The sequence below is a fragment of the Peromyscus eremicus genome, chromosome 2 (genome assembly GCF_949786415.1).
Source record: "Peromyscus eremicus chromosome 2, PerEre_H2_v1, whole genome shotgun sequence".
Taxonomy (NCBI): Eukaryota; Metazoa; Chordata; class Mammalia; order Rodentia; family Cricetidae; genus Peromyscus; species Peromyscus eremicus.
This window is the reverse complement of record NC_081417.1, coordinates 68,442,171-68,455,074: the sequence shown is the minus strand read 5'-3', so window position 1 is coordinate 68,455,074 and position 12,904 is coordinate 68,442,171. Positions and strand designations below refer to the sequence as shown.

Sequence of the window (12,904 nt, the reverse complement as noted above, 5' to 3'; positions counted from 1 at the left end):
GTGCACTTACCAAAGCTGAAAGAAAATTATTAGGAAACAGAATAGTCTAACAGCCACTTACAAGCTGGATCAGTTATTAACAATTTATACATTAAGAAAATTTCCAGGATCAGTGGACTTCAACAACAAATTTTTCCATATACTTAAGGAAGATATAACATCAATCTCATGCAAATTCCTGAAGAGGGAATAGTTTCTAGCCCTTTTTTATAAGGTCAGAAACTCCTTCCTAACCAAACATGACAAGTAGTAAGAAAGGGACTTATGACCATAAGACCCAAAGTCTCAGAATATTAGTAAATCCCCCACATCTTAAAGTAACACTACCCTGTGAGTGAGGGTTACTCTACATGTGGAAGGCAAGTTTAACATCAGAACAGAATTCAGTAGACATGATCCACTTATCAACAGAAAGAGAAGAGAAAGATGGGATCATGTTAGTAGATGCACAAAGAGTATTTCATATAAATCTAACTACGATTTTTAAAAATTCTAAGCAACCACAAATATAGTCTCATGCAATGGTGAAGTATTGGAAGCTGGATCTCTGAGAAGCCAGAATGAATTAAAGATAGCCAGTATCACCAATTCTATTCAGAACTATCTGAGAGACCCTAGACAGCTCTAAATAGATGATTCCAAAATGCGATATATAAAACTGAATAGAGCTAGAAAGTTGCCAGTAGAAGTATGTAAGAAATTGCCTACATGGCAAAACATAAAAGATATGCTAAATTATAAATGACACACTCCTACTAATATAGGGACAAGGACCATAGTTTACATATTTTCCCTTATGTTACTTTCAACTTTTAAAAGCATTTATTGCATTTATATATTTACTTATTTAGCATGTGTGCACACCTGTTCCATCATGCACGTGGTCAGCAGAGAGCTTCAGGAGTCAGTTGTCTCCTTCCCACTCAGTTATCTTGCCGGCTCCTCATTATATTATTTTTTTTACATATACTAATGATCTTGGGCTAGAGAGATGGCCCAGTGGTTAAGAGCATTTGACTGCTCTTCCAGAGGTCCTGAGTTCAATCCCCAGCAACCACATGGTGGCTCACAGCCATCTGTAATGGGATCAGATTCCTTCTTCTGACGTGCATGAGGACAGAGCACTCATATACATAAAATACATGAATAAATAACAATCTTGGTAGAAACTTCCTGAATGGTTAATAGAGAATCTATTTTCTGACTTGGAAAACATGATTTATGCTAGTATTTTTAGAGTGAAGCCAGCCCTCCAAAAGTGATTGCTAGGTAGTATGAATTAAATCCTATCTTAGGATTCTGACAGAACACACACACACACACACACACACACACACACACACACACACGTCACAGCGGATCACATTGTATAGCACTTGTTACTTTGATTCAGTAATCTCCTTAGAGGGATTATTCTAAGGGAACAATCCAAAGAAGAAAGATAAATTCATGAAGATGATTCTGGCAACAGTGGAGAGGTGTCCTGTTAATTACTGAGCTCTTGAGTTTGTGTTAAGAGCTCCCACTCTCAACTGGTGTCACTGCAGGGTAATTACTGAAGCTACCTGAGTTCCAGTTTCCTCAGCCATAAAGTGGGGTAGGACAGTAACTACTTTATAGGATTGCTGTGAGTGCTGATTGAACTATCACTGAATATAAAGCTCTTGGCATATTAGGACATTAAGCAGTTATGATTATGAGAAAGATTATATATCAGCTGAGAAAATGATGGTGCTAATTTTAAGTGAACAAAAGGTGGTTTGTAAGATCATATATGTGTACATATACATACATGCATATATTTTATAAACATTTAGAAAATTATTCTTAGTGTATATACATGTTAAAATAATATACAGATATAAATGAGCACTAAAAGAAAATATTGACAAATGAAAATCATCTCTCTCCAAGTGATAAACTATTGTACTTAATTCATAACAAAGAAGCAAACTATGCACCATGGAGCTGGCAGCAGCACATAAAGACCAAGTTTCTACCTCTTTGTCTTGGATGTTGGGGTCTGCATTGTTTTCCATGAGCACAGCCATGCAGTTGATGTACCCTCCGTATGCAGCACACTGAAGAGGTGTTCTTCCTGCATAATCCTGCACATTTGGGTTGATCTTATTTTCTATCAGTATCTGGCAGACATCGGCATTTCCCCCCAGTGCTGCCCAGTGGAGAAGAGAATGTCCATCTTGGTCAACCAGATCTACCCTTGCTCCGCCTAGCAAAGCAAAATTGCAGTGAAAATGTCAAATGTAGACAGCATTTATGAGAAGGAACAGAAGCTCACAATCATAACAATGTCCTTTGAAAGCTTTTTTCTCCCCAACACTTCTATGTATTCTACACTGTCAGTGTCAGAGCTTTAGAGTATCCCTTAAGTTCTGGAGAGATTGGGACTCAGTTTCTTTCAGCAAATGAATCTGGAGGTCTGGGGCCAAACTGATTATTCTGAAGTCAAATGTTCACCAACAGGTGAACTACAAGTACAGGCAGAGTTTTCTGGTGCCACTTGGGCACTCTTCCCCAACTTTCTGCCCCAGGGCTCTGTGTGTGAACGAAATCGTGTTTCACACCAAGTGTGCTAGAGCGCCTACCTTTTGTGAGAGTCCTAATAGAAGCACTTGTATCAACTGACCTTTAATAAGTGTCTGAATCACATCTTTGTGTCCCATCTCACAGGCTCGGAAGAGTGGAGTATGTTTCATGACGTCAGTAGCATCTACTTGAGCATCATTGTCCAATAATAACTTCACAGTGCTGACATGGCCAGAAAGGGCAGCAGCATGTAAAGCTAAAAGAAGAAGCCAAAGCAACTGATCAACTTTCAAAATTACCCTTTATGTTTTTCTTTCTTCCTCTTAGGATTTCCACCTCACTGTGGCTAAATGCAATCCAAATCTCTCTCTTTCTCTCTCTCTTTCTGGACATGTACGTGCTGCTGTGGATATGTGCAAGGACGGTGAGGCCTGGTTGCACTCAGTGTTGTGCTGGAGGGGTTCTTTACCTTCTGACTTGCAGTTGAGATTTCAGACAAAGAAGAGACTTCATGTTCACACTGGATGCTAAAAACCACGACTCTTAGTAACAAACACATAGTGGCAGGGCTCTTCTAATGAAGAAAAACTAAAGCAAGAGTCTGGAAAGAACTGATGGGACGCTGTGAAGCAGTGAAGGTTCTAGAGTTATAGGAAGCACTCTCTCACATGGGACATCAGTATGGAGTCATGCTACTCAACTTGAGGAAAGAGCATAAAAAATGAGGTTTGAGAATACATTTAAATATGCGCATCCCTCAAAACATATTTCGAAATGTTAGTAGCTACTAAATATGTGCAGTTTTTTTGCATATGTATGTATGTGTTCAGGTGTACATACATGTGTGTACACACATGTGTTAAGGACTGAAGTTGACACTGGTGTCTTCCTTGACTGTGTTCTACTTGCATATTGAGGCAGGGTCTCTCACTGACTCCAGAGGTCACCTTTTTGGCTAGTGGTTTCCTTGTCTCCACCTTCTATGCACAGGGATTACTGGTGGGCCTCCAAGTCCACTCACTTTTTCTGGCTCTCACACTTGCATGAATGAGGGTTTTACTCAATGAGCTATGTCTCCAGCCCCAACTCTGTATAGTTGCAAGCTCCACACTTTTTATATGAGAGTGGATGAGAAGACAAGTTTCTATCTTATGTCCAAGGTACAGCAAAGCCACAGACCAGACACTGGTGTTCACCTGCTAGGGGTACTAATTTTAGACACAATACTTGGAAGAAATAAAGCCTTTGGAGTAAGAGCCTGGCAAACTCAAGCTTAAAAGGTGAAAAGCTAAGTCAAACAATATTATCTTAGGCACAGTGATCTCAAGTTACAGTATTATAAATTTGATAGCACTGATCAATTTGGCACCTGAAGCAGGGTAAGCCCATGTGCCAGTTCCTACCTGTGCCTCCGTACTTGTCTGCCATGTTGATGTCAATGTCAGATTTTAAACTCAGCATAGTCCTGAGCACGTCATCACTGCCTTTCCCTGCTGCCCACATGAAGGATGTTCTTCCTTCCAGGTCGGAATCATCTTTCACTGAAGGATGCTTTAAAAACACTTCAACTGTTTCCTGTAAGAAAACTTCATTTGAAACACCACAGCAGTGGGCACATTCTCCAGCGTAATAAAGCACCTGCTAGAGATGATTCCACAAAGAAGCCAAGGATTTCTCCTGCTGTCTTTTTATGAATAATAAAACCTCAATTTCCATAGAAAATTATGATCTTCTTTCCTTATATACTAGTTTTAGTTTCTATAACACTTCAAAACATCTAACTTTCTCATTCAACATCCTGAAATCTGAGAATCATGACTCTCTTCCCCCAGGAGATGTTGATGATCATAAGAGCCAGAGGTTGGGAGTGCTGCTACCCAACAATGTCTTCTGGACATGACAAAGGTTGATGCACGTGTGGATTTACTGCAGCTGGAGCTGTCAGCACAGGACTGGGCCTGTCGACATTTCATCATGAAGGGAGAAGGGCTTGTGAGGTCCCACCCCTCTCATAGGGACCACTGACAGTCAGCTGGGGCTAGGGGAACAAGCGCCACTCCTCATTAGTGTAACCAGCGGTACGGTGCCCTCCTCATTAGTGTAACCAGCGGTACGGTGCCCTCCTCATTAGTGTAACCAGCAGTACGGTGCCCATGCTCCAGTAACTAGCCTCTTGTTCATGCAGGACACCCTATTTAAACCCAGTGTGCCACACACAGAAGACATGGGAGTAGGAAGGAACTTACTGGGAAGAAGGGTTTGGACACGAAAGGGTGGGGATGAGTGAGACTGTCAAAGAATAAGAAATAATTTTTAAAAATCAAAACATGAGAAGAATAAAAACAATTGAGTATGAGTTTCTTTAATCAGGCTTTAAAACTTTTTTTTAATTAAGGTTTGATTTTTAAAACAAAACAAATGCATTACCACACATCCAAATGCCACAGCAAGCATTCGTTGGGTTTTATGAGAGGAAAAAACTACACTCTGGTGTCAACTAAAAACTACAACAATTTTAGAACAACCACGGTTTATGGTGAGGTGGATACCTGGACATCTAAGAAGCCATTGTGTGTTTGCAGCTGTGTGAAAATGCATGAGCAATGCGAAGTAATGGAAGGTGGAGTGGCTGCAGTTGCACTTTCAGACCCTTTCCCTACTGTGTGCTTTTGTTCTGCCTTGTTGAGTTAGTCATCAGGTAAATGTACAAAGAACTTAATATCAAAGAAACTTCCAAAAGTCAAAAACAGATTTAAGGTCATGGCTAATTACCCCAGAGGTTGGGGGAGGGGGATTCTCAAAAGCCATATTTCACAAAATGGCAGGCACTAAATCTAGTCACATGTGCTTGCAGTAGAAAAAGGAGCACTGATCTTAATAGAGACTGGTCTTCTTCATGATGCACAGGAACTCTTGCTCATTGACCTCATCATCTCCATCCGGATCAGCTTCGTCAATCATTTCCTGCAGCTCCTCTTCAGTCAAGTTCTCACCTAGCTCCCTGGTCACACGCTTCAGATTTTTGAATGATATTTTCCAATGTCATCATCATTGAAGGGCTTGAGAGCTTTCAGGATTTCTTCTTCGGTGTCTTTCTCGGACATTTTCTGAGTCAGCACTGTCAAAAAGTCAATGAAGTTCATTTTTCCTGTCCCTTCTTTATCAGTTTCACTTATCATCTTCTTGATTTCTTTTTCTTGGGTTCAAAACCCAGGGCCCTCATTGCAGCCTTAGTTCCTTGATGTCCATAGTTTCAGCTCCATCAGCATCTGAGACACCAAAGCTCCCCGGATCTCCTGTTCTGTTCTTCAGTCAGTTCAGGCTTAGGGCTCATTCTTTTTCTCTGCCCACTGGATGCCATGTTTGTCTTCTTAACATCTTTTGTCTTTCCATCACAGAGTTCCAAGGAAGAACTAGTGCATTAACATGAAGAACGATGCAGGAAAAAAGCCAGGCTTTAAAACTTTTAAGGGTATTTGTTAGAAATAAAAATTAGAAGATGTAAAAGTATTTGGTGTCAAGGCCAACATTAAGTTACACATTTTCATGTACACTGTACCTGCAGAAACCCAGATATTTAAGCATGCCTCCAGAGAAGGCAAACAGACTGTCTCACTGTGTATTACATTACTAAAAATCTTGAGATGGTTAATGCATTTGTGGATTATTGATCAAAAGTTATTGTGAAATGCAGCATTCAATTCATTTAAACACATTTATTTAGCCATTCCTATATTCAAGGTCCTGCTGCTGGGATAATGGAAAATTGGGACCCTGAGCAGTCAGTCCTAAGAGTGCCTAGCAGTTTGGGTTATTATTGTCGTTTTCCGTGCTGGAATCCAATCCAGCGCCTTGCTTATGCTGCTCCATAAGCTTAAGTGCTGTGTGGCTGAATACCACTGTCACCTCTCGTACCTGGGCTAATATTCCTGCATATTCCTGCATTGAAAATTGAAAATTACCTCCTTCCTAAAACTCAGTTTTCTAGGAAGATCAAGAAACCACTGCTTGAATGAATATAAAGAGTTTCTGCAGCTGCAGCTGGAGAGACGGCTCAGCAGTCAGGAGCACTAGCTACTGGGTTCAATTCCCAGCAAGGGCATGGAGGCTTGACATCCTCAGTAACTCTACTAGATGATCTGATGCCCTCTCCGCCCTCCGAGGGCACCACCAGCCATGTGGTACACGGACATACCTGCAGACAACCCCCTCCCCCGCAAACACATACAATAATAAAAAAAGAATTTAGTCCTTGTTTTACCCTGGTAGAAGCGTAGGTTCATGACCACACAAACATTGGCAGCAGGTACAGGAAATCCCAGCAGTACGCCCAAGGCACTAATTTTACAACAATTTCCTGGTTTTTGTTTGTTTTTTAGTGTTTTTCAAAAAGATAATAGCAGCCTTATGTGGTGTTAACAGAGGCTAAAGTAATCAATGGGCTTGAAATAGAGCTTAGGAAATGTGCATAATTATTAAAAACCAACTCTGGAATTGGCAGACCATCTAAATCAAACATCTGTAATGTGCTACCATTCTCTTTGCTCCCACTGGAATTTAATTATTGGTATCTGTATTAAAGCTGGACTCTGAAATCTGGTTCAAGATCATGGGCAAGCCATCTCATCTCTTAGAACCTGTAAATGGAACGTTATGACCCATCTCCCAGGACTTGTTGAGTTATGTACTGAGTTTTCATTTCCATAGACCCATCAGCTTGGGCCATGTGACTTTCCTCTCTGTGATAAGAAAGAACTACTTCTCCAAGATAATAAAAGATAATGGTTTGCCAAAACTCTAGATGGTACACTGAGTATAGTTCTAGGGAGGCCAAGAAGGAGCTGTAAGTATACAGATAGCCTGTGACCAGCCCGAGAGCAGACACACAACATACTTGTCACAGAGAAAGGACTCCCATCAGTTTCTGATGGATTTAAAAGAAAGGAACTAGAATCACTAGCAGATAAAACAGGATCAAACTGGCTTCTGCAGAGAGTAAGAAGGAAATGAAAATGAGACATTCCAAACACTGAGGTAAAGAAGTGGTAATTATGCTGTGCCCAGGCCACAACCATTGTGAGTTTCCCTGTACACCCATGATGAAGGCAGAAAAACAACCGTGGCCTCTTTTAATGTCTCTATGTCAACCTGCACACCATCATGCTGTCAGCACATAATAGACAAGAATACACTTTGTGATCCATGAAGGGCTATCAGGGAAGAACTACTGGTTGTAGCTAGAGTTTTCCTGCCTGGCCCACGGTCAGGGCAAATCTCTCTCACCCGCCAGTCCCACAGCCACTCAGACCCGACCAAGTAAACACAGAGACTTATATTGCTTACAAATTGTATGGCCGTGGCAGGCTTCTTGCTAACTATTCTTACAGCTTAAATTAATCCATTTCTATTCATCTATACCTTGCCACGTGGCTTGTGGCTTACCGGTACTTTACATCTTCCTTGTCCTGATGGTGGCTGGCAGTGTCTCCTTCACCCAGCTTCCTGTTCTCTCAATTCTCCTCTCTGTTAGTCCCGCCTATACTTCCTGCCTGGCCACTGACCAATCAGTGATTTATTTATTGACCAATCAACAACACATTTGACATACAGACCATCCCACAGCAACTGGTAACTCTCAGGATTTCTAGAAACAATAATTCACACTGTGGCCTTCTCAGTGTGCACAATTCATAATCATTAGTATGAATCGTAAGAATGTAGTCTGTGTTTGGACACCTGCTCTCATATGTACACAACCCATAGGAACACGGTCTGTGTGGATGCCCGCTCTACACCAGGTGATGTAGACACTTACCATAAACTCACTCTATTCTTTCCAGCAGTCCTGAAGGAAGACATATAGCTATCCTCACACTATCTATGAAGAAGCAAAGACTCAGAGAGGTTAAGAAAGTTGAGTGAGATCACATAGGCAGCAATCTACACAGTTGGGATTCCAGGCAGGAGTTGGTTTTTACAGCTCCAAAGCCTTGCTTTCAGGACAATTACAGGGTTTCTGAACACTAAGATGTCCCAAGTGCTATAGAAGTCACAGAATGATGTAGTATATTCACCATAAAGCAAAAAATTATACCAAGTGTTTAAGTAAAGCTACATAAGCTTGCAATGACTAACAACCTTATAAAAACACAGACCATCACCTGCATCATGGCACTGACAGTGTGAACAATGGTCAAAAGCAATCACTTTATCAACACAGATAAGTGTGTGTCCATCAACCTGGTTCAATTTGAACTAGCTCAGTGTCAACTTCCTGTCTGTAACACTGTACTCCGTCTATCATTAGCATAGGCTGATTGAAGGGGGCAAGAGATTATGGCACATTATTTCTTATAACTGCATATGAATCTACAATTACATCAAAATAAAACATTTTATTAAGAGAAAAGGAAATCATAACTTACAGCAAAGTTACTCTGCGCTGCATAGTGCAAGGGCGTTGCTCCTTGGCTGTCAGAAGGGATAGTTCCAGACTTGTTTCTTTCTAAAAGGAGATGGACAATCTGTGCATGGCCTAAGAACAGACATAAGGTAGTTATCTTGCACAAAGAGGTAAGTCCATTTTTAATCCATTTAAAAGAAAGAAGGTAAGAAAAATCACTAGCATTCAACAGCATTTAAAATAGTTTTAAACAGCTCCCAATGCAGCCTCTTCCACCTTCTCCCCTGCATACTATGATAGGGTAGAATGAAGGTAAAACTTAAGATACTGAAAACAGGATGCTTCATTAGGGAGAAAAGCACAGTAGTGATAAGTGCCAGGCTTAGGTACTGCCTCGTGGGCTTCTTGGCTTCACTGGCCATCATATCACGATTCTGCTTTCTGATCCACCAGACTTGAACATCAGCTCCCTGTTACTGCTCAGCTGAACTAACTGAAATGAACCTTGCCTGCCTCTGAGGCCTTCTAACTATCCTGTCAATGTCTCTCCCCTAGTCTTTTAATACGAAGGTAGTAATTTCAAACTCCACAAAAAGGGGGAGCACATATTGTGAAGTGGTGGTGGGTTAATAGTCTGTAGTATGGTCTCAAAAAAGTGGTTTCTACAAAGGAGTAGTTGTACAAGCAGTCAAAGAATTAACAAGCTGGTGTGGCAGTGTGTGCCTGTAAACCTTGCACTTCAAGGCTCAGGCAGGAGGATTGAAAAACTGAGACCAGCCTGGGCTACGGAGCAAGTGCTAGGACATCCTCTGGTTATCCTGTTTCGAAATTACAGCAGCACAGCACAGCACAGCACAGCACAACACAAACACAACACAACACAGAGGCTAACAAACCTAGGAAATCCTTTTATTCTCTCTAACAGAGCATGTGGGGAACCAGGCAAGGAAGGAGATGCCATAGTGGAAGAGCCCTCTGAGCAAGGCTCTGCTGGGTGGAAGCCAGAGAAAGGGATCTGCCTGGGGCTTGTGCTTATCTACGTACTTCACATGTGTGGTTTAAGAGGAGCCTTCCTAACCCAAATATAGGCCTGGTGACAATCTGGGCAAGAGCTTCAATATAAACACACCTCATTTTGTTTAAAGTCAGTAAAGACTTGAGGATAACATACATAATATAGTTCATATATTGAACACAATATTACCACAGCAGGGAAAGGAAAGAGAATTGGCATTGGAAAGATAAAGAGCATACCTCAGGAATGGTCTCAAGAAGGCCAGAGCAAAGTCGAGAAACTGTTAGGCATCTTCAATTTAGTGCAGAAAGAGATGGCTTCTAGGAAACGAAGGGAGAAGGAAGCTATGAAGAAAACAGGCTGACGAGAAAGGATGATGGAAGGACTCAAAGGAAGTAAAATGAGGTTAAGAAGAAAACTAGGAGGCTGACAGGAATGAAGATACAGTTGAAATGAGAGTCCAGGTAGTAGGGATAATAAAGTCAGAAGTTACAGAACAATGGGAGTGTAGTGAAGTGAAAACAAATTTGTGAAGTATACCCACATTCTAGAGGAAAAAGAAAAGGGAGGGAAACACACCTTGAAAGGGAGTTTAAAAAACAATTATAAATCTGACATAAGAGCTGTATGCAAGTATGAAAATCACTTTAAAATAGATGGTGTGCAACTTAGAACTAAGACCAAGTACTGAGCAGCCCCAGACTGTTAGTAACACCAAAGGAGTAATGAGGAGGAAGAGCAAAGCTCACCCTATGTGCAGGAGGAAGCAGGCGAGGTCTTGCTCTTTACTCTGACTCATGGATAAACATTTTGATAAACTGAAAAGTCACCCTAACCGAACTACACTGCAGCCTGAACACTCCAACTGCACTACACTGCACATTCCAACTGAACTACACTGCACATTCCAACTGAACTACACTGCACACTCCAACTGAACTACACTGCACACTACAACTGAACTACACTGTACACTACAACTGAACTACACTGCACACTCCAACTGAACTACACTGCACACTACAACTGAACTACACTGCACACTCCAACTCAACTACACTGTACACTCCAACCGAACTACACTGAACACTCCAACTGAACTACACTGTACACTCCAACTGAACTACACTGAACACTCCAACTGAACTACACTGCACACTCCAACTGAACTACACTGCACACTACAACTGAACTACACTGCACACTACAACTGAACTACACTGCACACTACAACTGAACTACACTGCACACTACAACTGAACTACACTGCACACTACAACTGAACTACACTGAAGCCTGAACACTATAACTGAACTACACTGCACACTCCAACTGAACTACACTGCAGCCTGAACACTATAACTGAACTACACTGCAGCCTGAAACACCGGGTGGGCCAAAGCCGAGTGGCAGGCAGCAGCACAGGTACTCTACATGTCAGAAGGTGAAAACAAAGGGGCAGGAAAACATGAAGAAAAAAACCCTCTGAAAACACTAATAATACCCCAATAATAGAAAAAGTATTACTTTTTAATAGTGACTATAAGTGGTTAAATTACTTCATAAAGGAGAAAAATTCCCAGGTTGTACTTCTTCAAATAATGTAACACAACCATACACAACAGACAAATACCTGCTCTCTCACCAAAAAAGTGATCCCCTAAAGGTTACAAGGCAGATATGAAGAAAAAAATCACGTATTGAGGACTGAACACAAACATCAAGTGAATGCCCTCCTTTGCCCTCATAACAGCCACAAATGTGAAGACAGGTTACCTTATAGTCACATCTTGTCAATGAATTTTCATTCCTTTATAATAAAAGTAAAAACTTAGGACAAAATGTTGAAATAAAACCCAGTATTTAATAGAGAATTAGGTTATATTACCACATTTAAAGCATGCAACAAAAGGAGCCAGGTTATGAAATAATTGAGCTTATCAATTAGTTATGAAAATGTTTGAACAGGGAGGGAGCCTGCAGGAGATGCGGAGGCACAGGCCTTCTGTAGTTAGGCAGTCTTCCTACCAGTGATCCTCTGACTTACAGCAGAACGTACCTAGTAAGGCTGCCCAGTGAAGTGGGGTTCGAAATAAGTTATCGTAAGATGTTATGTTGCAGCTTTCATAGGAGGTCAAGACATCCACCACTGTCAGGTTTCCGTCGGCGACTGCAAAGTGAAGAGGTGTGCGGCCCTCATAGTCTTGCCAGTTCAATAATGACTCTGTTGGAGCAGCATCCTGTTTTCAAGAACCAGAGACTTCAGACACATGTGGAATCCCCAATAAATAATATGTGGCATGTACATGAACTATTTCTTAAAACAAAACCTCCACATTCTCTATAGGTGCAAATAAAATGATTCATTGAGTGTATGGGCTAAATCTTTAACAATTGACTTTCCTATTTATTAATAATATAAAAATACAGAAAAGAATAGAGTACCACCATGCTTGCATTAAAAAGGTGTGACACTACCTAATGTGCTTTTGTTTCTGTTGTGAATTAGGCTAAAGCTATGCTTTTTTTTTAACTTATATACACATTTTGTACATGTGCTTTGGATATTTACATTGTGGAAGCACACATGTAATCTCTTTGGCAACTTTTCTTCCTACACTACCCTTGTGGGTATCTCTGTTGATTCTAGTTTAATATTTGTTAAACTCGGGCTTAGTTGTCCATTTTTCTCCTGAGGGACAGTTAGGTTATTTCCACTTCTTTTCACAATCACAAATACTGTGGCAGAGACTGTTTCCTTCACATATTTCTTGCAACACAATGTGTGAGGTTTCTCTCTTTGCTACACATGGAAAGAGGCATTGCTGGTTGAAGGATTTTTGTACCTTCCACTGTATACTGTCAAACTGCTCTCCAAATGCTTGAACCAATGAACACACCCATGACAAGATGCAAAGTGTTTATTTCCCACATGCTGG

General features: G+C 41.0%; 1 protein-coding gene and 1 pseudogene across 4 annotated transcripts in view; both read right to left on the bottom strand.

Annotated features, from left to right (window-relative positions):
- The window catches only part of Invs (inversin), a 66,356-nt gene that overhangs the window by 42,540 nt on the left and 10,912 nt on the right, over window positions 1-12,904 (bottom strand). For all 4 annotated transcript variants that reach the window (XM_059254333.1, XM_059254335.1, XM_059254332.1 and 1 more), the window contains exons 3-7: window positions 12,025-12,205; window positions 8,973-9,082; window positions 3,951-4,122; window positions 2,648-2,803; window positions 2,001-2,230 (exon numbers count right to left, since the gene is read on the bottom strand). In XM_059254333.1, coding sequence (XP_059110316.1) covers window positions 2,001-2,230; window positions 2,648-2,803; window positions 3,951-4,122; window positions 8,973-9,082; window positions 12,025-12,205 — 849 coding nt within the window. The remainder of the gene's footprint in view (window positions 1-2,000; window positions 2,231-2,647; window positions 2,804-3,950; window positions 4,123-8,972; window positions 9,083-12,024; window positions 12,206-12,904) is intronic.
- Window positions 4,985-8,406, bottom strand: LOC131904423 (centrin-2-like; annotated as a pseudogene).